General features: G+C 37.1%; 1 protein-coding gene across 1 annotated transcript; it reads left to right on the top strand.

The window, feature by feature from the left end:
- Window positions 1–16,862: 16,862 nt before the first annotated feature.
- On the top strand, window positions 16,863–21,362 carry SLC25A6 (solute carrier family 25 member 6). Its single transcript, XM_031959064.1, has 4 exons — window positions 16,863–17,129; window positions 19,245–19,731; window positions 20,220–20,360; window positions 20,741–21,362. Exons 1-4 carry the CDS (start codon window positions 17,019–17,021, stop codon window positions 20,896–20,898), a joined length of 897 nt encoding a protein of 298 aa, XP_031814924.1. The 5' UTR covers window positions 16,863–17,018; the 3' UTR covers window positions 20,899–21,362.
- Window positions 21,363–26,205: the final 4,843 nt, after the last annotated feature.

The following is a 26,205-nucleotide window of genomic DNA, read 5'->3' on the forward strand; positions in this document are numbered from 1 at the left end:
CACATTTTTGCCAAAACTATCTTATTTCTCTGAACTGCTGACTTGTTTAACTTGAGGATTTCTGTATGATCTCTCTTGTGTTTGTATAGAGTTAAGCAGTCTTTTGTGTGCTTCTTTCTTCATGCCCAACAACTAAAGTTTTTGTTTCTTTTTTTAAAATATATTTCAAATTTAATATATTAGTTCCAACATTTCCTTGCTAGTCTGTAACCTATTCTGAACTTCCTTCTACTCTTCTGCATTTTTTTTTTTTTTTGGAAAGGGAAACAATTAGGGTTAGGTGGCTTGCCCAGGGTCATATGGCCAATATCTGAAGCCAGATTTGAACTTAGGTACTCCTGACTCCAGGACAAAGGCTCTATCCACTGTACCACCTATCTGCCTCCTCTGCATATTTTTAAGTGATGTTGATATTATTTTCTTTCTTCCTTTTTTTGGGGGGGGGAGGGGTATCACCATTACTATTCTTCTCTTATTCCCTTTCTTAAGTACTTAAGTACTACTCTCCATATCATCCTCCAAAGCCTAATTACATAGGCATAGTCAAATAAATCTATACATTGACCATGTCTGAAAGTCTTATTCTATACTGCTAGTCTATCAAACCTTTTTTGAGAAGTGATCAACCTGATTTATCATCACTCTTTGGAGTCATATAAGTGATTGTTGGACTGATCATAATTCTTAGATCTTTTATAGTTGTTTTCCCTTACAATATTCTAGTCATTACATGAATTGTTCCACTGATTCTGCTCAGTTAATTTTAGCTAACAAATGTCATGCAACAAACATATAGCTTAAAATTGCAATAAGATTTTTGGAACATTCTATACTTTCCTAGAAATCACCAGTGATCCATTTATTGCTAAATCCAATTTCTCAATCTTAATCAAAACCTATCTGCCGTATTAGACACAAATGATTATCATTTGAAATACTTTCTCCTTGCAGTTTTTTGGGTTTTTTTGACATTGATTTATTGTGATTCTGTTGCTAAGACAAGAGTTTTAGCCTTATTTGCAAGACCATCGTTAATGTTCTGCCTCCAGGTATAGATGTACCTTGGTACTGAAACCCCTTCTCTTTTCTTTCTGAGTGATCTCATCAATTATCTAAAATGACTGTCTAATCTATATATGCAGTTCTCATTGCTGTCCTGAGCTTCAGTCCTAGACCTGTGATTTTTGGCTAGAGGATATTTTGGCACAGATATTTCCTCTATATTTATTCAGGTTGACAACTGGTCTGTAACTTACAGCCTCAGAGATTCCTGAGCAACCAAGAGGTTGTAGGTTACTCAATATCATGGTATGTGTCACAGACAAGACTTGAACCTGGGTCTTCATTATTCCAAGTTGGCTTCTTTCTCCACTATCCATGTTGTCTTTTATAAACTGTACATTATAATAGGAAAAGCACAAAGTGATTATGACAGTCAAAGAACAAACCTTTTAAAATAAGACATCATCTCAACTATTATGACCTGATACTTTACATTTTAATCAGCTCTAAAGCTTTTTTGAGCAAGAGTCTGGTACCAATTGCCATATAGGTCTGTTGTCAAAAGATCATTCTAGTTAAATTTAGAGAACACTATATTGACAGAGTAATGAAGTTTTGGAACAATACAATTTTCAAAAAAAAAAAAATACTTAAAAGATGGTGGAGGAAGTTTCCATTATTATAGTACCTTAAAATATCAACCAACTACTATAAAATAGTGCTTCATAATTTTCCTCTGTTGCTATAAATGTTGATAGGTGTACAGTGTTTTAAAGTTAAAATAAACTTTTCTCATACTAATAAAGATTAGAAGCCAAATTAGAAAGTGAACCTGTTAAGTAAGAAAGGCTTTGAAGAGTGAGAATGTAGTGAAGAGAAGGTTTCTGATCCTGGAAAAAAAGTGTGGTACCAGTATGAGAAATTATGCTCTTCTCTACATTTATATTAACAAAATTAAGAAATTCAGAGATCTTAATTGACAATTCTTGCAGAAAATTGCTTAGAGACCTGCATAGTGCTAGGCATTAATTAATAGGTTGTAATATGTCCTTATCATTTTAATATTTAGCCAGAGCAGAAAACAGCAATAACCCGCATTCATATCTGCTTTTCCTTGTTGAACATAGGACTTTAGTACAAGTTGGGGGGGAGGGAGAGGGGATGCCTAAGAGTTTCTTGGTTACATTGTTAAAATTCCTCACACCAGTCAGTGTCCTGACTAAAGAGTTCTCTGGTAGCTGTAAGTGCCACAGTCATCCTAAGCTGGCCACTTTATATTTAACTTAAGAAATATAGAAGGCCTGCCTTGTACCATAAACTGTTATAGGCACTAGTGATGCCAAGATGAAACAAAACAGTACAGTTCCTGTCTTGAGGAGCTTATAATCTGGTACAGAAGGTAAAAATATCTACAATTAACTAGGACAAGCTGTAAAATAAGTGTAAAGAAAAGGCACAAACATTGACATGAAAGAAGAGGCTGAAGGTATCAGAGAAGTCTTCCTGGCTAAGGGATTTTCTTAGTGGGATTTCTAAGAAAAGTTATGATTTCCTGAATGAAAACCAACCTACATAAGAGGGACCATGTAATATATGAAGACATTGAGGCGGGAAAAGGGGTACTAAAAGATAGGGAAATACAGTATTTCCATTTGGCTGGAAGGTACTAAAAACAATAGAATACAATAAATAGTACAGGGAAATTGAAGGTAGGAAAGCTGCATAAGAAGCTGGGACCAAAATGTGTCAGATATATTCTTTGTTACTTTTTTGCTTAGTAATTAATGGGGAGCCACTGAAGGATTTGCAGCAGAGAAATGAATGATCAGTCGTGGGCAAGAGGAGAATTTCTGTGGCATCAATCTGAAGGGCTGTTTTGGAAGTGAAAGAGATGGGACACAAAACTATTATGATAGCCCAGATAAGAGGTAGCAAGAGTATGATATATGATGTTAGACATAGAAATGGAAGTCAGGTGTATGAGAAATTTCAGAGATGGAATTTAACAGAGGATAGGGGAAAATGACCAAAGATAACTCTCAGGTTTTGTGTCTGGTCAGTAAGCCAAATATTATTTCCACTTTATAAATTGGTTAACTTGGGCTAAATGACTTGCCCAACATCACAAGATAGTGTATCATTAGTAACAGAACTTGAAATTGTGTCTGCTGACTCCAAGATAGATGTCCTTCTTTCTATACCACACTATTCAGCTGTCCTTAAGGCACTCTTTGTGTTGTTGTTTCTGTTATTACTATTATTTTAATGCTGAGAGAGTGATGGTCCTATCAACACAAATAGGGAAGTTAAAAAGTGAGGAAAAGATATCCTGCAGAAAACCGAAAATGTTGAAGTAGTCTTGAGAGGAAAAAAGTACCAGAGAGAAAGATTTTACAATTACATAGAAAAAATAATTGAAGCCGTAAGGTCCCTAGGGGAAAGAATATAGACATAACAAATGAAAGAGCTGAGGCATAATCACATATAGATAATGATAAAGAAGTTTTAGTAAAGAAGCATCCAGAGAAAGGTAGATGAAGAACAACAAAAGTGTAATGTCATGAAATCCACGGGCAGAGAAAGATTTTAGGAGGAAAGAAGCATTGGTCAACAACTTTAGATGCAGCAATAGTTCAAAGAGAATGAGTTCAAAGAGAACTGGAACAGGGCCATTGGATCTGACAGTGAAGTCACCAGTGACTTTAGAAAGCAGTTTCAATATAGAATGGTGAAGATGGAAGCCAAATTCTAAACCTTTATCTGTGTTTTGGCTTTTTTCCCAAGTATCTAATGGAGACAAGATTTCCCATTAAGCATCACTAATGTATGGAGGTCTTTGGATTAGAGCTTGCATCCAAGAAGGCTTCTGGAAAGGTGGAAGAGAAGGTTGGTAAATTTCAAGCTCTCCAGATTTCCCCCACAAAGAGAAAAAAATTGCCCCTTAGGGCAAACTTAAGAGTACTAAAAAATCAAGAATACTTGGGGCAAAATACAGGTTCTCCTGATAGAACCCAGATCTGGATAAAGACCTCGGGTTGAAGATTAACATGTCAGAAGTGAAAACACCTGACTAGCTCTACAAAAAAATCTAGTGGAGAACCCTGGGGCTAGCGAGGTGAGGCTGGAGCCTCTGCAGGAACCAAGAGACTTTCACTTCCCCAGACTATTATGTCAAATTGGGTTTGACTCCCAGAAAATTCAGTGATTAGAAACGTCAGGTCCAGCTGTGCTGCTGAGACATGGCCCTGGACGAGAAGGAACCAATACCCAGTATATGTAGAAGCAGCAGGGGCAGGGAGGATGCTGGCTGTGGGCACTTGCAGAAGGGTGGAACTTGAGGCACCATCCCCTCAGCCCATGATTCGAGGTACTTACACTAATAACTCTCATTAAAAAAAAAAAAAAAATGAGCCATCAATGAAGAAATTGAAACATATGGGAACAGGGAAGACAGGGGTTCATCTTCAGAGGACACTTTAGTAAAAATAAAAACTTCTACCCCAAAAAGTAATGTGAAATAGCTCCCTGCCCAGAGAAAATTTATAGAAATCAAAAAATTAATTTAAAAATCAAATGAGAGACATTGAGGGAAAACTAAAAAAAATAAAATAAAAACCAAGAAAAACGAGATTATAAAAAGAGTTAATCAACTAGAAAAGAATCAACAGAGTCTCGAAGATGAAAATAACTCTTTGAAAATTAGAATTGGGCAAGGGGAAGCCAGTGAAATTATGAAAGATTAAGGAATAACAAAACAGATTATAAAGAATGAAAAGACAGAATAGAATGTGAAACATAAGAAAAACAACAGTTCTAGAGAGAACAAATCAAGAAGAGAAAATAAAACAATTGAACTGCCAGAAAGTTGTGACCAAAAAGAGAACTTTAATACAATAATGCACAAAATAATCCAAGAAAATTGTCCTGGAATGATAGAACATGACAAGAAAGTAGAAATAGAAGAAATTCACCAATCACCACTTTAGAGATCCTTTGTGGAAAATACATAGGACTATTACCAAATTTTGAAAAAAAAAAAGCCCATATCAAAGAGAAAAATTTTCAAGAAACAAGAAAAAACAATTCAAATATACTGGAACTACAATTAGAATTATACAGCAGCTACAATAAAAGACCATAGGTGCTGAAATCATATCTATAGATAATCAAAGAATTAGGCCTGCACCTGAAAATATCATATCCAGCAAAATTATAATTTTATTTTATTTTTAATAGCTTTTTATTTACAAGTTATATGCATGGGTAATTTTACAGCATTGAAAACTACCAAACTTTTGTTCCAATTTTTCCCCTCCTTTCCCCCACTCCCTCCCCTAGATGGCAGGATGATCAATACATGTTAAATATGTTAAAGTATAAATTAAATACAAAATAAGTATACATGTCCAAACTATTATTTTGTTGTACAAAAGGAATCGGACTCTGAAATATCGTACAATTAGCCTGTGAAGGAAATAAAAAATGCAGGCGGACAAAAATATAGGGACTGGGAATTCTATGTAATGGTTCTTATTCATCTCCCAGAGTTCTTTTCCTGGATGTAGCTGGTTCAGTTCATTACTGCTCCATTGAAATGATTTGATTCATCTCATTGCTGAAGAGGGCCAGGTTCATCAGAATTGATCATCATATAGTATTGTTATTGAAGTATATAATGATCTCCTGGTCCTGCTCATTTCACTCAGCATCAGTTCATGTAAGTCTCTTCAGGCCTTTCTGAAATCATCCTGTTGGTCATTTCTTATCAAACAATAATAATCCATAATATTCATATACCACATTTTATTCAGCCATTCTCCAATTGGTGGGCATCTACTCAGTTTCCAGTTTCTGGAAACTACAAAGAGGGCTGCCACAAACATTCTTGCACATACAGGTCCCTTTTCTTTAAGATTTCTTTGGGATATAAGCCCATTAGTAATACTGCTGGATCAAAGGATATGGACAGTTTGATAGCTTTTTGAGCATAGTTCCATATTGCTCTCCAGAATGGTTGAATGTATGCACAATTCCACCAACAATGTATTAATGTCCCTGTTTTCCCACATCCCCTCCAACATTCTGCATTATCTTTCTCTGTCCATGATAGCCAATCTGACAGGTGTGTAGTGGTATCTCGAGAGTTGTCTTAATTTGCATTTCTCTGATTAATAATTACTTGGAGCATCTTTTTATATGGCTAGAAATAGTTTCAATTTCTTCATCTGAGAATTGTCTATTCATATCCTTTGACCATGTATCAATTGGAGAATGGCTTGATTTCTTATAAATTAGAGTCAGTTCTCTATATATTTTGGAAATGAGGCCTTTAATGACAAAGATAATTAAGACATTATGTATTTCAAACATTCCATATTCCTTCTACCTACATAAAGAATAATTATGTCTGGAGAAAGCCAAGAAAAATTTCTCCTATTTTGTTATCTCTTCTCAACAAAAAAGGATTCAGATGGCTAAATTTTCATGCTTCAGAGATGTCAAATACCATGGGAAGTCAAAAAGAAGCAGGCAAAACTCCCAAATGTAATCTGAATTAGATTGAAATATAATTGGGATATATTTAACAAAATATATACAAATATAATACAACAGATAATTATTTGTGATTTTCTAAATCAATGTGTAACTTATGGGGAACCCTTTCTATTTAAGTTTGATACTGTCACTAGGGCCTTATTTTAAGGTCATATCACTCCATACTCATCATTTCAGTGGCTCCCTTGTGCTCTAGCATCAAATTTAACTTTTAAAACCTTTCACAACTACCTGGCCCCAATTTAACTTTCCAGTTACGTTCTGTATTGTTCCTGACCAATATTTCCCATTTTGACAAACTGGCTTTTTCTTTGCTCCTCACAAAAGCGCTGTTATCTCCCTCTCTGTGCCTTTGTATTTATTAGCTGTTCTTTATACTTGAAATATGCTTTGTCCTCACTTCTGCTTTGTAGATATCCTCTCTTTCATCAAGGCTAAGTGTAAGCATCATCTGCGACAAGATGACTTTTCAGATCACCTCATTTAATAGTGCTTACCTTCTCAAAAAACCTTGTTTTTAACAACTCTGAATTTACTTATATTTATTCTCCTTCTACCATTTTAACTTTATTTTGACTGTGAACAACTATCTATAAGGGTTTAAAGAACTGTTTTCCAATGAAGGTTAGCTAAATAAGGATTAAATCTAGGCAGGATGCTACAATCCACAAACATCCCACAGACTATTCTTTACCAAAAGAAAAAAAAAAAAAAAAACACACATATATAGTCATTTATCTACTTGACACAGGTGAATAGAAAAGAAACTTCATTGTATTCACTACTGACAGTGAACCTCTTATGGAAAGGATAAGCTAGTAATTAGGCTCCTTTATATGGAAAGCCGTTTTCATCTTTGCAAAGCTGAAATTGATAGGGAGGGATCTATTGGCAATTTTTTTTTAAATGAATGGTGCAAAGGTAAGAACTGTTCCATCTCTTCCTGAACTATTACCTCTCCCCTCACTGATGCCCTCTGCTGTAGGAGCCCTTCGCTGCTACTACTGTGGCCCAACATTGCACTATTGCTATATGCTTCTCTTTATGCTGCCAGAAAATACAAACAAAATAAAGCTACCCAGACAGACAAAGGTAAATAAGAAGGGCTCAGAAGTGATGAGGAAAATTGGATTGTATTTTAGAAATGATACTCTCAATGCTCCCAAAGTGCTTCTTGCTGCAGAAATCCATTTATTCAACTAACAATATCATGTTAATATGAATCATGATTACAGGGAGAAAAAATGAAATTATAAAAACTCAGAAGGCAGTGAGAAAAAAAAGGTGGAAAAAAGTGCAGTAGTTAGAAGCATCCTATATAGCATGTTACCAATGATGACATTGCTGAGGACATGAGTAAAATGACATGGAGTGAGAACAAGTAATGAGATGAAGTGGTCCATTAGTAATCCTGAGGTACTAAAAGAACAAGAAAGATGATTTCAAGAATACTGGCAGAACTTGTGGAGAAGTTGAGGATATATAGGGACAAGAATCCAGAGAATAAAAAAGCATGGAGGAATTTAAGTTGAGTCAGTAGGTATTTTGGTTATACCAGTAAGCTCGTGAATTAATCAAAATTTTAAAGTCAAAACAAATAAAAACCCTGTAGTTTGAGTTACAGAATTACATCATCCCCAAACTGGAAGGAACTTCAAAGATCATCAAGCTTATCCTGCACCCAAAAAGGATTCTTATTGTATAGCCCTGACAAATAAACATCCAACATTTATCTGAAGATCCCTATTTACCACACTTCCCAAGGCAGTCCATTTCCACTTTTGGAAAGGTGATATCTAGCTTTTACATCACTCAGCACTGGAAGAAAACATATGATATTTGGCATAAAAGTAGACAAAGAAGTTATTATTATAGGAGATGGAAAAATGGGTCAGCAATTTTATCCATTTATTTTTTGGGTTAAGCATCCTAATTTGAAAGATACAGTTTTTAATGCCTGGAAAGCAGAAGGGTCAATAGAAGAGGAACAGAAAATAGTCATATTTTTTTATTTGCTGAGGAACTTCATTCACCTACTAGAAAAAGATCTAGCTCCAGTGAGTTTGCCACATTTCCAAAAACCATTATTTAACTGGTATACTCCTATAGGGATGGTGGCAGTTATGACTCATTCCCAGATGAAAGTACTAAAAGGTATAATTGAAATAACTAATCTTGGTTGTAGGTAAGAGATAAAAAGAGAAAGGAAAACATCATTCAGGAAGTGAAACTATAAAAGAAAAACTGTTGTATGCAATGTCGAGCTTCACCTTACTGAATTTTTGCTTTTTGGTAGAGGGAAGGATTTGTTTTTTGCTTGTTTTTTTTATAAGGAAAGTGAGGGTTTAAAAAAAAAAGGTTCATATACACAAATATAATTTAAAAACACCAGGCATTGACAAAAAATATTAAATTAATTTATTGATTTCCCCCCTTTTTCTACATCATCAAAATCTCTCTCAAAACGCTATCCCACAACAAATTTTTTTACATAAAAATATAAAGAGGAAGAAGAGAAAATCAGCAAAATTAGTATATATATCAAAAAAGTCTGAAAATATATGCAATGTTCCACACCTTTGGATGTCCCACCTCTGAAGGGAGGTAGGGAGATATCATATTTTTCTTCTTTGGAAGACATTTGTTTTTTCCCATTTATACTATTGTTATTGTTTTATTTGGCTTTGCTCATTTCACTCTATATCAGATTACGTAAATCTTCCATGTTTCTCTTATTCATCATGTCCATCATTTCTTACAGCTGATGAAGTCTGAAATGGTGTGTTGGATAGAAAGAAATTAAAGAACTGATTCCTGAGGCAAGCAGGAGAAGGCACTAATAGAGAGCAGCTTTAGCTCCATGGTCCCACCCTTTGGGGAGGTCTTCTAGTCAAAAATCCAAATAGTATCAAATCCCTGAGACTTACTTTCTATAGGGATCTACAGCAGCTTCACCTTGCCATGCCCTGTCAAATTTCCCCTAAAAAAATCTACTTATGGGCCACCTCATGGCTGCTGTCCTCCTTTGGGTCAGTCTTTCTCTTCCTCTCCCCCCTTCCCCCCACCCTGCCCAACTTCACTGTGCTTCTCAATCCTGTTTCTCCTCTTTACAACAAACTTTTTTAGGATACTAAGTCACTTTCAGGATTTAACTTGCCAACTAAGGGCAAGCCCCAACCTCATGGGGTGTTCCCTTTCTATTGGGTAATTTGTGAGTTCCACTGAGAAACTTGTCTTGCGTATGCTCTTCCAATTCCATTTTATATTTACTATTCCTGGTGTCTTATAATTTCCTTCATTTTTTCTGTAACCTATTCCCCTAAATAAACCTACCTTTTGCCAAAGAGAATGGCCATTGTGCATTCATCACATGACCAAATTCCAGATGATGGTACATATAGTCATTTGGTATTTACATCACCCACATCACAGCACAGTAATAATCCACTCATTCATGTACTATAATTTAACCATTTCCCAATCATTGGGTATCTGCTTTGCTTCATATTCTGTTGTTTCTACAAAAATTGCTGTTATAATTCTTTTGATGTGTATACTTTTTCTTTTCAGTGACCTCCTTGGGGCCTAGTAATGGATTTTCTGGGTCAAAGGATATGGACATTTTGTCACTTTATTCCAAATCAGCAAATGATTTCCAAAATAGTATTTCTAACTCTATCAACACTTTTCCTGTATCTCTTTTCCAGTAACCTGTCCCAAAACTTGAATATTTCCATCTTTTGTTATTTTTAAAAATTTCTGGGGTGTGAGATGAAACTTTTAGGTTGAAAAAAATTTATTTTAAAGTGAGGAATAATATGAGTTATTTATTTTGTCAGACATAATTTTTTACATTTTTGAAAAGTTACCTAATATCTTACCGTCTTTGAGCCAGTTACCTAATCTATAAAATGTGGATCCTACCTATATTATATTATTGTTCAGAAAGACCTTTGTAACTTCTAAGCACTATGTAAATGTGAATTGTTATTAATAATGATTAAATGTGAATCAAACTAAAACTTTTTACTCACTATTCTCTTAAAAACCACTACCTCATTATGACAAAGTTCTCCAGATTTAATTTTACTGATAAAGCACTATGGAAATATTTAAAGGAAAAATACATAAAACCACATAGCTAAGACTCACTAGCACAGCTTGAGTTAATGCTAATGTCAAGAGATATGGGTTTTCCCTCAGTTGGTATAGATAACTACTCTTTTATCCCTTTTTATCCTCTGTAGAATTGTTCTAGTCTCTTCCTACCCAAATCTGACTGGGTAGGACTATTTCTAGGTATTTTAACATGACGAAGATCCATGTGACAAAGATAACTGCATTCCCTAGTCAATTCTTTCTCCAAACTTTAATTTCCTGCCTGCAAAACTTCAAAGTGAGCTCAACCAGATTAAAATAAAATTGGGAAATACTCAACAAAATACATAAAAATATGATACAACATAATGTTAATTTGTGATTCTCTGTATTTGAATTCACCATTCCCTCCTCAGTGTTCCTGAGATTACAGTAACAAAGAAGGTAGGTGTGGTAGTTAAATACTGGAATTGGAGACAAAAGAAAAAATTCTTACTAAGGATTAAAATCTCATATACAAGTTTTGTGAGCAAGAATAAGTGACTTATACTGTTTCCTCATTTGCAAAAAAGTGATTAAAAATATCCCAGTTATATAAACCTTTGGGGCATCGAGAGACTCAAATGAGATAGTGTAAGTAAAATGTTTTTTTAACTTTTAAAGATTTCATTAAAAGACTTAATTCCTGGAATTCCTGGTCTCTTCCAACTCATATCAACAAATATTTTGCACTTTGTAATTTTAAGGGAATTGCCTTGAAGCACTGAAAAATCAAAGGACCCCTCCAAGGTTTAATAACCACTTTCCTGAAAGCTAGTCTTTTTTCTCCAGTCCAGACTTCTGTTCATTATATCAAATTAATCAATATCATTATTTATTATTACGTTATTACTAGACTAAATGCATTTTTTTAAGATAAGACAAATTAATAGGTTAGAAGAGCAAGGATTTGAACCTAAGCCCAAACTCAATATTGTTTCTATAGAACTATTTCAATCAATAAGCATTTATTAAGCACTTACTATGTACCAGGCATTGTGCTAAGACCTAGGGATTTTTTTTAAGGCAAAATACAACTGTCCTCAAGGAGCTTGCAATCTAATGGGGGAACTAAGTGCAAACAAAAATCTACAAAGCGTGTTATATTCAGGATAAGGAAATAATTAGCAGGGGGAAGGCATTGGAATTAAGAGAAGTTTGAGAGAGTTTCCTGTAGAAAGTGGAATTTTAGTTGAGCCTTAAAGAAAGCCAGAGGATCAGTAGTAAGAGGAGAGCTTTGGGCATTAGGGACAGCCCCAGAGAATGCCTGGAATTGAGATAGAATGTTTTATTCCTGGAAGAGCCAGAAGTCCAGTATCATTGGATCACAGTATATGGTGGGGAGTATTTTGGTATGAAAAGACTGGAAAGGTAAGAAGCTAGGTTATTAAGACCTTTGAATGCCCATAGAGTTATGGACACTGAAGTTTATAGAGAAGGATGGGGTAGAAGGAGATGGAGGCTGTGAGACCTGACTTAGGCTCCTCTCCCTCCCAACCCCCCAAGTATTTCTGTATGCCAGTGAAATCTGGACAGTACACTAGCATCCTGCGAGGAAACTGAATCACTTCCATTTTAATTGTCAGATTCTGATGATCACCTGGCTGGATAAGACATTAGATATTGAGGTCCTTTCTTCAACTAAATTGTCAGGCATTTCAACTCTACTGCAAAAAGCACAACTCCTTTGGGTAGGGCCGCCTTGTTCCAATGCTAAATGTATGCTTGCCAAAAAGACTATTTTATACAGAACTCACACAGGGTAAGCTCTCACAAGGTGGTCAGAGAAAGCGATATAAAAACACTCAATGTCTGTCTTTAAGAACTTTAGAATTGATTGCATGATATGGGATACACTGACTCAGGATCACTAAGCATCTGTCCTCATCAGAGAAAGTGCTGTGCTCTATAAGCAAAGCACAACTGAATTAATTCAAAAGAAATGTGAGATGGGCAAAGTTAGAAAATCCATCCCAAATGTTCATAGGTACTATTTGTGTCTGACCAGTAGCAAAGCATTCAGAAGTCCTAATCGGTTTGATCAGCCACACCTTGACATACCAATTTGACTCTAACATAGCGATATCATTTTGGTTCTCTTCAAGAAAGAAGGACAACAACCAACAAGGCTTTTAGGAAAATCACTTTAGTGGCTGGAGAACAGCCTTAGAGTGGCAGCTGTGTCAGAAGAGAGAAAGGGGCATATTTGGGAAATATTGCAAAGATAACCTCAAAAGGCTTTGGTTACACATTGTATATGGAGGGTGAGAGGCAGGAAGGAATCCTGGATGATTCTTAGATTGGCAGCCTAAGGGACTAGAAGGATGGTATTGTCTTCTACTATAATAAGGAAGGTAGAAGACTGGGAGGATTTAGATTTAAAGATAATAAGTTTTGGAAATAATTTAGTTTAATTCTACTGGATATCCAATTCAGGATATATGAAAAATAGTAGCTGGAGATGAAAGTTTGAAGGTCCAGCAGAGAAATTAGGGCTGAATTGGTAAATTAGAAAATCATTTGCATAAAAATGGTCATTAAATTCATTGGAACTGATGAGATCCCCAATTGAAGTAGCATAGAATTGGCCACCTTAAATTTTAAGGTAAACAGACACTTTTTTTTGCAGAGACATATTTACTCAATTCCGAAATAGGTATAAAAATCAAATGTACTTATGATAAATCATAAAACAAATTATTTTAAAACAATTCTTTTATATGTATACACAATTTTACCATTTATTAAAGCTGAAAGCAAATTTGTATGTTGATAAGATGGATGTACTTGTTTATTTTTACATTAAAATTTTTGATAGAATTGATACTTTTTTTTTTTTTTACTGTTGCCAAATTTTTTCTCGACTCCCACATTTAGTTATCCACATTTGTACAAGTTTTGGTATGGAAGAAGAGAAATGGACCGGGAACAGAGCCCTAAAGAACCAGTACAGTTAGAGGATGTGATTTGGAGGAAGTAGAGCAGACAGAGAAGGGAGAGGTTAAATATGCTTAAATATGCAGCTGAAAAAGAATGGTGTCTGGAAAACCTAGGGGGAAGAAAGTGTCTAGGAGGAGAAGGGGAGTGATTGATTAGCTGTATGCAAGGCCAAAGAAGTCTAGGAGCCTTATAAGTGAGGAAAGGCCTTTTGATTTAAAAGGCATTAGTAACTTTGGAAAAAATAGCTTCAGTGAAAAGAGGTCAGGATACATATTACTTTAAAAAAATCAAATTATAAATGGTTAAAAAGGTGAGGAGAAAATGAAGGTAACTATTATAGTAGGATTGCTAAGCAATAAATGAAGATTTAGTTGAGGTTATGTGATGACATATTCTGTACATTCTATGTTACATACAATGTATATAATATATACATGATATATACATTGTATCTGTTATGTATATAACATGTAACATAAAATTTTTCTTCTTATAGTTTATTTCTTGGAGGAAAATACAAAAGTATTTTTTAGTAAGACAGTCAAGTGTATCAGAAAGAACCCAGGATCTTGGTGTCAGAAGACCTAAGACTTCAATACTACACTGTGACCTTTAGTGAGTTACTTAATTTCTGAGGCCCAGTTTCCTCATTTGCAACATTATAGGTACTACCTATTGTACTCAGTTGCTTGGGTGGGAGAAGGGAGCAAACAGGGTTATCTCTGGGTATAAAAGTAGTAAATCATATTTATACAGTACTTTAAGGCTTATAAAATTCTTTTCTAAATAAAATCATGGGAGGAAGATTAAGACTCTCTTGGGCATCAGTAATTTGTTCCCTCTACAAACTTCTACATAAGGCTGGGAAATAAAGGGTATTCTTTTGAGTGCCCTATTTTCACATGACCCTATTGCACTACTACATGTCATTCAGGGATCCAATACAAAAGATTGCTTCTTTTTTTCCAGGAAAAGTTGGCAGGAGGAGGAAAGAGGACTGAGGGTGGAGATGGACTTTGATACACTGAAACAGTGGAAGCAAAATGCAAGAAAAATGACCTTTGAGCTACAAATTCACAACTTTTGAATAATCTATATTTAGAAATAGCTGTTGTCATCATAGCTCCAATGTTATCCTCCTTTCCCTGGAAACCTTCACTAATAAACTTGAGACTTGAGGGAAAATTTGACATGACCTTAACGTCTCTCAGGTGTGCTAGTAACTTGGAAGAGTTAGGTTGAGTTGTTAAACTTGCTATGTAAATTTCAGAGTCTGAGAATTTCCATAGGAAGAAAATACTTTTAGTTTCATTAATCTCTGAAATTTAGCATTTCCTTCAATTAATTCACCCAGGCCTTTAATACAACAATTCCCTGCTGTGACAATATAATCATTATTACATAGCTTCAAGTCTTCTCTGCATCTAATGAAATCATACCTTTCTAGGTCAAATTGACCCCTATAATTTAGTTTAAACCTTTTCAAGTTACTCAATTAACTTTTTCTTCTCTCCATCAGAATTTTTTATTGTGACACTAAGCTACATGATATTTCATAGTTACAAACCACTTTTCAGTTATATAGTTATTCTAAAAGCCACATTACCTCTCCAGGCCTGTTTCCTCATTTATAAAAAGGGGTTGGACTGACTACATTGTGTTTAAAGGTTCTTTGTAGGTCTAATATTTGATTTTGTGACCTTGATTTGTGCAGCAACCATATGGTGATAAATAATACAACTATAAATATACTTATTATATAACAAGGAAATTGAAATCTTAAGGCAACTGTTAGAAGGGACTGCTATTCATTAGTATTTAATTTTCTTGTGAAATGTGAGCAGCAACAAGGTGCATGGAGAAGAGTACTGGAGTAGGTAGTAGGTAAGAGTCAAGAAAAAATAGGCTCGGACACTCACTGAATATATTATGGCCTTAGTAACTTTATGATTTAAATCACAGGATCAGATTTAGAAGTAAAGGGAATCTTACAGGGTCCCTAATTCCCTTATTTTATAAATGAAGTAATTAAACTGCCCAGAGGTTGTGACTTGCTCAAGGTCAAGAAAACAGTGAAAGTCAGGATTTGAAGATAGGGCTTCTCCAAATTTAGAATTCTTTCCACACAAGCATCATGGCATTTTACAAATGAAATTGAAGCTCAGAAAGCTTACAGTTATTAAAATATTGGAAAGGCACTTTATAAGAAAATATTTACCTTTTTTTTTTTTCATTTTTTGATGTGTAAGGAAGAATATATATGAATTACATCGAAAGTGGGGGAGTGGACTGAAAGGCCACCCAATTTTAATTGGATTAATCCCCTTTTTAGAAGCCTAGTGTGAGTACATGATTTGCCCAAAGCCATGAAATTTTCGTTCAACTTCCAAATCCAGAGATTTTGATCAATTTTGGATTGATAATCTAAGCTAAATTCTCTTCCAAATTTGAAACTCCAAGTCACCTACATTCCTCGATTCTGTTGCAATGATGTGGAAGATTGCATATATTTTCAATTATCAGCGATGTAATTTTATTTTTCCTTTATAAATTTATATCTATTATATGGGAGAATAGGGATGCCGGGAGATTTTTGCTTCATAGAAAAGAGATAACCTTAAAAAATTTAAAAGGAAAAAAGAAATTTCAAGCCCCGTGACTTTTGCAGGCGAGAATGTGGCCCCAGGAATGGGATAATCAGTTACCGGGGGGGAGGGGAAAAGAAAATGACCGTAATCCTGACAGCTGGACAAATCCAGCTGGGTCTCCTCCTCAAGTGGAATGGAGTGATGGGTCAAATGGTTGGGGGTGGAAGGGATCCCATAAATGGGCAGTCTCAGAAACCGAGTTTCCCCAAATGAGTCCTTCTGAGTGACGGTCAAGCCGATTACCATCAGAGGACAAGCAGCCGGCCGGTCTAAGGTCCCAAGGGCGGGCTCGTTCATCATTCACCCCCAGGCTGCCCAGCTCCTCTCCCTCCTCGTCTTTACCTCTCCCACCCTCACCCCCACCCTCGGCCCCTGAGGGTCAAAGCCACTCAAGTCCTTTAGCTAGGCCTAGGCCCAGAAGCTTGGACGTAGGCTTTTGTTCTCCCAGACACACATGCGGGCCGCAGGGCGGGAGTCTAAAGGGGAGGCCCGGAATTTGGTGACAGCCCCCCCCTTCCCTCCGCCCCCTCCCAGGTCCAGACGAGCCAATGGAAGCGTCTAAAGGAGGCCGCAGGGGGCGGGGTGTTGAAGCTTTAGCGCCTGCGCGCGGGACACCGTGTCCTTTCGGTCCGAGCTGTAGCAAGGAACTGTGCAGCCTGCAACGAGTTCTCCAGCTTTCAGTCCTCTTTCACCGTCTTTCTTGCTCTATCTCCAACACCTTTACCCTCGGTAACCATGACGGAACAGGCCATCTCCTTCGTCAAGGATTTCTTGGCCGGTGGCATCGCCGCTGCTATCTCCAAGACTGCTGTGGCCCCGATCGAAAGAGTCAAGCTACTATTACAGGTGCGTGTCTGGGAAACATGGACTGTTAGGCGGGCTTGTCGAGTTTCGGGACTGGGGGTGGGAGTGAAGGGTAGGGGGAAGAAGGAAGGCTATCTGGGTTAGGACGAGAAGTAGGCCCGACAATCCGGGGACTTGGCGCGCGAGGGCGCGCTCCCATCCTCATGCTGCTGTCCTCTAGCTCCCCGTTCACTTTCATTGTGAGGCCGGGGAGAGGGAAGACAACTCCCTGAGGATAGTCGGCCTGTCGATTCTCGCTAATCTCGTTACCGGGCGGGCGGATACGCGGGCGCGCTCCCGCGCGTCCTCCCCCCCGTCCTTGACCGCGGAGGTCGCGTAGGAGGGACAGGAAGGTGACGGGGAGGAAGTAGCTCGGGTTGGGTGTTGGGGAGGGGGGGGTGCGGCTAGGCTCAGTGACACGTGGGTCTTCTGCCCTCCCTCCGGGCCGTTGGGCCCTTGGGGATTGGCACAAACCTCCCGGAAGTGTGCGTAAATTTGCCGATTAGGGGATGGCTTTGTCCTTTCGATCTCCGCCCCGGCATCTTCACCCCCCATTGCCCTTTTAAGGGACAGGAAGAATAAGGAAGGGCGGGCGGGTCTGACGTCAGCGCATCACGTGGTGCCGGCTCTGCTGCCGCAGTAGCTGAGCTGTCGCGAGGAGTTTGAATGCGGCAGGAGATGGGAGGGGGAAATGTCTGTAGTTGTCATGGTGCCCCGCAGAGGGCTCGGGCCCCCTTCCTACTTGCCAGCCCACGTCTTCCTTCTCCTGGTGCTCGCTGCGTATTTTCCCCTTCGGGCTGCAGGCATGGACTTGGGGGGTGTCTTAGCCGTTACTTTCCTTTTCTTTTAAAATGGGTTCTAGAAGGATGTATTTTTTACCCCTTACACTGGCAGTGCCCTCTGGTAACAAAATTTGGAAATGAGAAGGGAAAAAAAATCTCAGGTCGCCTAATATTCTCTCCCACCCCCAATTTTTTTTTTTTAATAGCCTTTTATTTACAGGAAATATACATGGGTAACTTTACAGCATTAAAAATTGCCAAACCTCTTGTTCCAATTTTTTACCTCTTACCCCCTCCCACCCCCTCCCCTAAATGGCAGGATGACCAGCAGATGTTAAATATATTAAAATATAACTTAGATACACAATAAGTATACATGACCAAAACATTATTTTGCTGTACAAAAAGAATCAGACTCTGAATTATTGTACAATTAGCTTGTGAAGGAAATCAAAAATGCAGGTGTGCATAAATATAGGGATTGGGAATTTAATGTGATGGTTTTTAGTCATCTCCCAGAGTTCTTTTTCTGGGCATAGCTGGTTCAGTTCATTACTGCTCCATTGGAAATGATTTCCACCCCCAATTTTAAGAGGAAATTTAAGCCCACTGAGTCCAGTATGTTTCACAAGTTCACATCCTGCATTAAGTGACAAGCTGGAATCCTGACGCCCCGAAATAGGTGTTTTTTATACTTGTGGACAAGCAGGTGGCCCTAGAGGAATGAAATGACTTATCCCAAGGTCATGGCTGCTTTTCACATCATTTCTCTTCCCTTTGATAACCTTGTAAGGTAGGCATGGCTGGAGTGCACTAATTTAGTGTATAGTAAGCACATAGCTATTAAGCAATGTGTTCTACGGTATTGTGCTATGATTTGATGTTACACCCGTTTGAACAACCAGGAAGCTAGGGAATAACTGCAGGCCATGTTTGCCCAAGGTCATACAGGTGGTTAATGTTAGAAAGGGAATACTCAGGATTAATTAGCTGTCTCAAATTAAGACAGTCCTATCTTCAGTTGCTAAAGCTGTAAAACACAGGATCTAACCTGGATGACCTCTAAGCCTCCTTTCTGCCTCTTCACTGGTGCTGCTGTAGAGGTCTTCTGACATTACCATTCTTTAAGGCCTATAAAGACTAAATTGTGGGCCAGTTTAAGCTCTTAAGCAGAAATCTACCTTTTCATTTTGTCACATGATTAATTTTCATGTCAGACTTGCTTATTCTCCAAAGGCGTATTTTAATTATTTTTTATATAGTTATTTTTCTTATTTGGGGAGGAGGGGGCTTTTTTTTTTTTTTTTTAACAATATTTTATGCTTTTATTTTTTAGGTGCAGCATGCAAGTAAACAAATTGCTGCAGATAAGCAGTACAAGGGCATAATGGATTGTATAGTCCGAATTCCAAAGGAACAAGGAATGCTTTCCTTCTGGCGGGGTAACTTGGCAAATGTCATCAGATATTTCCCCACTCAGGCCCTTAACTTTGCCTTTAAGGATAAGTATAAGCAAGTGTTTTTGGGAGGAGTGGACAAGCACACACAATTCTGGAGGTATTTTGCTGGCAATCTTGCCTCTGGTGGTGCCGCTGGAGCCACTTCTCTCTGCTTTGTCTATCCCTTGGATTTTGCGAGAACCCGATTGGCAGCTGATGTTGGGAAGTCTGGCACTGAGAGAGAATTTAAAGGCCTGGGAGACTGCCTCGTGAAAATCACCAAGTCTGATGGAATTCGTGGCTTGTATCAAGGTTTCAATGTCTCAGTGCAGGGTATCATTATCTATAGAGCAGCCTATTTCGGGATCTATGATACAGCAAAAGGTAAGAGTCCTTTTAAAATGATGCCATTACCTTAGAAGAAATACATTTGTAACTTATATTAGAAATAGGCCAAATAAAAATTATAACTATTTTGTAGGCGTTTTGTTTTGGGAGTTTTTTGTATTTCTCCCATTTTAGAGTAGTTCACTTGCAGTCCTGCAATTTGAGGTTTGATAAGACAAATTCTAGACAGGATTTGCTCAGTCTTCTCGCTATTAAAGGTCTTTGCTAAATTTTTGTGGGTTCCTAAAAAATTTAAAAAATTTCGGGTTTTTTTTTTTTTAAATTTTTTTTTTAATCTAAAAAGCCACAGAACTTGTTTGAAAAAAAAGGTCTGGTGTGGTATACTTTTGTATGATCGAAAACAAATTTTAAGTTTTTCAAAAGATTTTGTACTGTAGAGCAAAACTACCATTATTAGCCTGACATAAGACTAGGCTTTTAGAGGTTTGTGGATTTGAATTTAACAAGTAGTCATTCTTTTTCAGGTATGCTCCCAGATCCCAAGAATACTCATATTGTGATAAGTTGGATGATTGCACAAACAGTGACTGCCGTGGCAGGTGTGGTCTCCTACCCCTTTGATACAGTAAGACGGCGAATGATGATGCAATCTGGACGCAAAGGAGGTAAGTTTCTTATAGGCAGTATACCTTAAGTACTTGTGGTGTGAATGAGGAACAAATGTAGGTAGTGTTCATTTAACTGTTAAATATTCATCTGTCAACGAGCCAAAAAATGAAGAAAATCCTAATTGTTGATTCACATCTTAAGGCAATGATAGGTTATCTCCTTGTGGAAGAGGTTTCACACACACACCTCCCCCCTTAGCTAAATACATCTTTTACTGGCAGTGAATCAAGTTCTGGAATGTTTTTAGCATGCCAGTTCTTAGTCCCAAATATCAAGTCCCTACTTCCAGCTACCTTAATGTATTATAAGTATACTAGTATAAGTTGATAATTTGTAAGTTTTGAATTCTGACCAATTTTAATTTTACTTTTGACAGCTGATATCATGTATACTGGGACAGTTGACTGCTGGAGGAAGATTGCTAAAGATGAGGGTGGCAAAGCTTTCTTCAAGGGTGCCTGGTCTAATGTTCTGAGAGGAATGGGTGGAGCTTTCGTGCTTGTCCTGTATGATGAATTGAAGAAAGTTATCTAAGTACATCCTAACTAAATGGAACCAGTGAATATAGATCATGTAGAATACTTAACCATACTTAGCATTTTGGACCATTGACCTTCAAGAAATTCCTGTTGTCTTTTTATCCAGGCCAGATCATGTTAGAGGAGCCAGGAACAGCTCTTAGAAAAAAGGGACTCATTTATTGTGATCCATTATTCACACAGTGGAACTGATGATTCAGTATATTGATTCTATTGGTTTTTGGGAAAATTAACAGTTACTGTGGGTCCAAGGAGGCAGATCAAATTAGACCATCTAGTTTAAATGCTCTTTTTGTAGGACCATAAATTTGTGTTTAAGTATTTATTTAAAAAAATCATGTCTCCCATTTGTACTTAAGCACTATATATACTATTTTGCACAGCTGACTATTTGGCAGTTATGATGATCTGTGTTGGGCATTCTGCTGTAAAACAATAAATACACAGAAGACTCTAAGACTCCTGATGTAATAACTGAATAATCCAACATGGTTTGGTTGTGGTGGGTTTTTGGAGTTGTAAGCATAGTAAAGGTACTGAATTTTTTCTACCTCTCCTTCTACACTGAGTTGCAGATTCTTTTATACAACAGTTCAGAACTACAATTATACATTTCTGACCTCAAGTCTCAAAGGTGACGTGATTCATATGGTTACTACTGCAAATAGCAATCAGAACCTGGGCTCAAGTGCAGTGCAAGTCACATTTCTACAGTGGACATAGACAAAACAATTTAGTAGCTGAGAATAGGAAAAACTGAATCAAATTTACAAGACTTATTCAATTATGTGGAAATGAATTCCAAATAGTAGGCTTAGTGCTTCAAGAGATGATACATTTATGTGTTAGAGAAGGGGAGTCATAACTACATTAGATTGAAGAAACAGAAACCAAAAGCACAGCTGTAACCATGTTACTTCCTAGTTCAAAGTTAAGTGTCTGCCCATTGCCTTTCACCTATACAAAGACAAGTTTGTCAGAATCTGTCTAAAAACGGTAACATTTTCAAAGCTTGCAGTGGTTGAGATTAAAAGGTACTAAAGTGGTTATTAGATTTAGCATTAAAATACAGATAATAATGGAGATGGAATTGATGTTTTAAGCCATATATTGAAAAGCCCATCTGAGGATGGGGTCAAGAAAAGGGAAATTGGTGAAAACTTCTTAGAGTGTCTGCTAAAGGAGGGAACTAATACAACAATTGGAGTGATTTTAAGAGTTCTTCCATCAAGGAACATCTATTGGGTAAGGATGCTAGGCAAATATCAAAAGTGTGGGATTTAGTATGTAATGTGAAAACAAGTTGAGAAGTGACAAGGCAAGCAAAGGATTCAAGAGTGAAAGAGGAAGTATTGAAGTGCTTAGTGGTAAATGGGTCATGACTGAGAGGAGAGGAAAACATGCTTAGTCTATCTTCAGGTGGAAGTGAAATGAAGTGCCTTTTTCTGCTGATAATTGATAGAAAATTTTCCCTGCTTTTTTGGCTAAAACTTAAGCCTTTTAATTTTATGTAGTCAGAATTATCATTCTCTTGCCCTTTGGGTGATTCTCAACTTTAATTGTTGAGGTGGTGAAATTTTATGCCTCACTTCCATGTAGTATCTGAAAATTTTTTTTAATTGAGCCTGAACTGAAATTTTTTTGTTTCCTATAAGATTAATTCCTTCTAATAGTGCAGGTTAGCACCTGATATGTAATTTAACCAATCTTGGAAAGTTATCTAGCACAGAGAAATGATGAAACCTTGGCATCCTACAGGCCAATAGGTATGAGAAACAGCGAGTGAATCCAAGTCTTAAATGTCATTCATTCCATAATATTGTTATTGATGTTCTTTCAGGAAGTTTAAGATTGGACAATTCCTGTTTTAAGTTCTGAGCATTGTACACTGACCACCCCTATGGTGCCTTTTCCAAGAAATCAGTTCTTCAAGTAGTCCCTCCAACTGCATAGTTTTAAAATGGCAAATGAGTAAAGCATTTTTCGAACCTTTCAGTGCTGCATAAATGTTGGCTATTTTCTGAAAACAATCTCACCCGTCTAGAAAGAAATCCTTTTAGATTTGGGTTCTCAGAACATAGTATAATGGAGATTACATACAAAAAAAATGAAGGATAAATTGGAAATGATAAGTTTAGGAGGAATCCGGAAAGAAGATTTTAACTGGTACTTGAAAATCAAGCCATTTTAAGACAAATGGTTGTTTCAGGTATTGGGACAGCCAGTGAAATGCCCAGAATTGAACAATGGGACAGCAAGGAGGCTTTGTGTCATTGGTTTGGAGAGTAAGTGGATGGAATAAGAGAACATTGGAAACAGGGAGAGTAGAGTGGGTATAGGGGAGAAATGGAAGGATTTTGAATGCTAAACAGTATTTTTATTATCTGATCCTGGAGATGTAAGGGAGCCACTGGTATTACTATTGATCAGGGATGATATGTTCAGACTTGCTCTTTAGGAAGATCATTTTGACAGTTGAGTGGGGAATGGAATAGAGTAAGCAATCTTGGCAGGTGTACTAAGGCCAACTATCAACAGATTAGATGAGGGCGAGAGATAGGGGCTGCAAAGGGAGAAAGGAATTGAGGATAGCAGCTAGGTTATGAGCCCGAGTGACTGAGGAATGTGGTACACTTGGCTTATAGGAGGTGTCTGAGACAAATTTCAGACAGGTCGGTCCAATTCGGACTTCCAAGTTCAATACTCTACAGGACTATGTAGCCCTGGAATCAAAAACCGGAAGTTTGCATCAATTCAAATATCCCAAAATTCAATGTGAAATCACAATAAATTACTTCTTCCACCCCAAAATTGTTCAAAATGTTGGAAGCTTTAAGACAATGAGAAAGGACTACCAGCTTAGCTGGCATTAGCAATTCACTGAACTAGTGAAGAGCCAGAGATTTGTGGCTACAGGATCCTGAAAAAAGGAAGCAAGAGGGGCAGTTAGATGGTGCCCTAAAGAGCATTGACCTTGGAGTCAAGGACCTGAATTCAAATTTTCGTCTCGGATACTTAACACTTCCTAGCTATATGACCCTAGGCAAGTCACTTTACAATTGCAAGAGCAGATTTCACTCTCACTTCAGAGTGGGCAGAAAGGTGGCAACTTGAAAGACCTGGGGAGCAGCAGCAACCAGGGCTCACACAGGATAGCCCAGTTACCTGGTATTTCTGCGGCTTCCAGCACTGTTCTGAAAAGATCTAGAGGGTACTTTGGGAGGGGTAGGTGAACATAGAAACCAATCCCACACAATACTGGTTCACAATGAGTAAAAGAAAAAATTGACCAATATCAAAAATTGTAGATGTTAAGAGTACCTGAGGGAGTAAGTTCTGTAACAACTGGGAAAATTATTTTTCCATAAAAATTATATAAATACTAAATAGAAATAAAGCAAGAAATTAAAAATGAAAGAAAAACTCAGGAGAAAAGATGTAAAAATAAATTAGTAAATCTTAGAACATAAACATATGTATGTATATGCACAAACATGTTTTTACATCCATATAGTTGAAAATTGTTCAAAGATACAATTTAACAATCATTGTCTTTCATAGTCAAAAGAAAACAAACTTGCTTCCATCTTAAACCATTGCCTTTTATCATTCCTTCCACATTCTTGCACTTAATTGATTTCCTTTTTATGGCACAGCTTCCCTGGATATACTTTCCAGTACTGGTTGCACTTTCATTCTAAGAGTGGTGGTGGTGGTAAGGGGAGTTGGATTACTTCATGCTCTTCATTGCCACATCTAGATTTCCCCTCTACCACCCATCCTGCAGTAACTTCTAAACCATGTTCAATACCCAATCAAAATTTTAGCACCTGTTGTCTATCAACTTCCATGATACTTCCTTTCTTTCCTCAAGGAGTTCAGTGCCTGATTCACCATTTCAATATACATATTAATACTCTCTCAAACAGTTTCTCAACTTATTACCCACTACATATTTTCCCACCCCTCTCCAACCTCAGCTGCAGTCTTGTTCTCCATTTTAGCACCTACAAATGCCCCTCTTTTGTTAGTGAGTTCTAAAGTTAAATTATCTCTTCATAATCTGTCATTATTACATTTCATTTTTTGCTTTGCAATCCCAGATATCATCCTTTATTCTCCCTTTCATTCATAGACCCATGTATTTAGTTTGATTTTGTTATTTATTCTCTGACTCATTAGTTCTTTCTCCAAGCCATCTTGTGTAAGCTACACTCTCCTCCCTTCTCCATCTTGATCACTTAGACCCAGCAGGGGTCCTGAAACTACAGCCGGAGGAGGACCAGATGCGGCAGCTGAGGACAATTATCCCCCTCACCCAGGGCTATGAAGTTTCTTTATTTAAAGGCCCACAAAATAAAGTTTTTGTTTTTACTGTAGTCTGGCCCTCCAACAGTCTGAGGAACAGTGAATTGGCCCCCTATTTAAAAAGTTTGAGGATCCCTGTAAAAGAGAATTTCATTCAATTACATTGTGAGACTTCACATTTAAACATTGAACTACAATTGTCCAAAGTCTATTGGGACTGCTTTGGATCACTGAAATACTGAGAAGAATCAAGTCATTCATAATTATTCGTCACACATTCTTGCTATTACTGCATACAATATATTCTTGGTTCTGCTTGTTTCATTCAGCATCAGTTCATAAAAATCTTTCCACGCCGTTCTATAATCAGCATGTTCATCATTTTTTATAGAACAATCCATTGTCTTCATGTACCACAACTTGTTCAGCTATTCCCCAATTGGTGGTCATCCACTCATTTTCCAATTTTTTACTACCACAAAAAGAGATGCTGCATTTTTGCATATGTGGGTCCCTCCTTTATGATTTCCTTGAAATACAGATCCAGTAGTGGCACTGCTGGGTCAAAGGGCATGAACAGTTTTATAGCTCTTTGGGCAAAGTATTAGATTGCTCTCCAGAATAGCTGGATCATTTCAGAATTCTGTTAACAATGCATTAGTGTCCCAGTTATCTCACATTCCCTCCCAATATTTTTCATCTTTTCCTGGCAAGTCTATTAACTTTTTTTTTTGACTAGCAAAAAAGGAACATTTTTTCCCAACTCACTTTTCCAAAAGAACAAAATAGACTGATTTTTTTCACTAGCTCTATATAAAGTCTTCATTACATTTGAGTTGAAGAACAATATATATCAGTTTAAAATCGTCAACTTAAGACTTCTTAATAGTTAAAAAACGAACTGCAATAACTGATTATTGTTCTTTTTTTTTTTTTAATAGCCTTTTATTTACAGGTTATATGCATGTGTAACTTTACAGCATTAACAATTGCC

The sequence above is a fragment of the Sarcophilus harrisii genome, chromosome 3 (assembly GCF_902635505.1).
Source record: "Sarcophilus harrisii chromosome 3, mSarHar1.11, whole genome shotgun sequence".
NCBI classification, from domain to species: Eukaryota; Metazoa; Chordata; class Mammalia; order Dasyuromorphia; family Dasyuridae; genus Sarcophilus; species Sarcophilus harrisii.

Coding starts and splice junctions, on each gene's coding strand:
- SLC25A6 (XM_031959064.1), top strand. CDS start 17,019: ATGACGGAACAGGCCATCTCCTTCGTCAAGGATTTCTTGGCCGGTGGC. Junction 17,130..19,244: donor GAGTCAAGCTACTATTACAG/GTGCGTGTCTGG, acceptor TTTATTTTTTAG/GTGCAGCATGCAAGTAAACA. Junction 20,361..20,740: donor GCAATCTGGACGCAAAGGAG/GTAAGTTTCTTA, acceptor TACTTTTGACAG/CTGATATCATGTATACTGGG.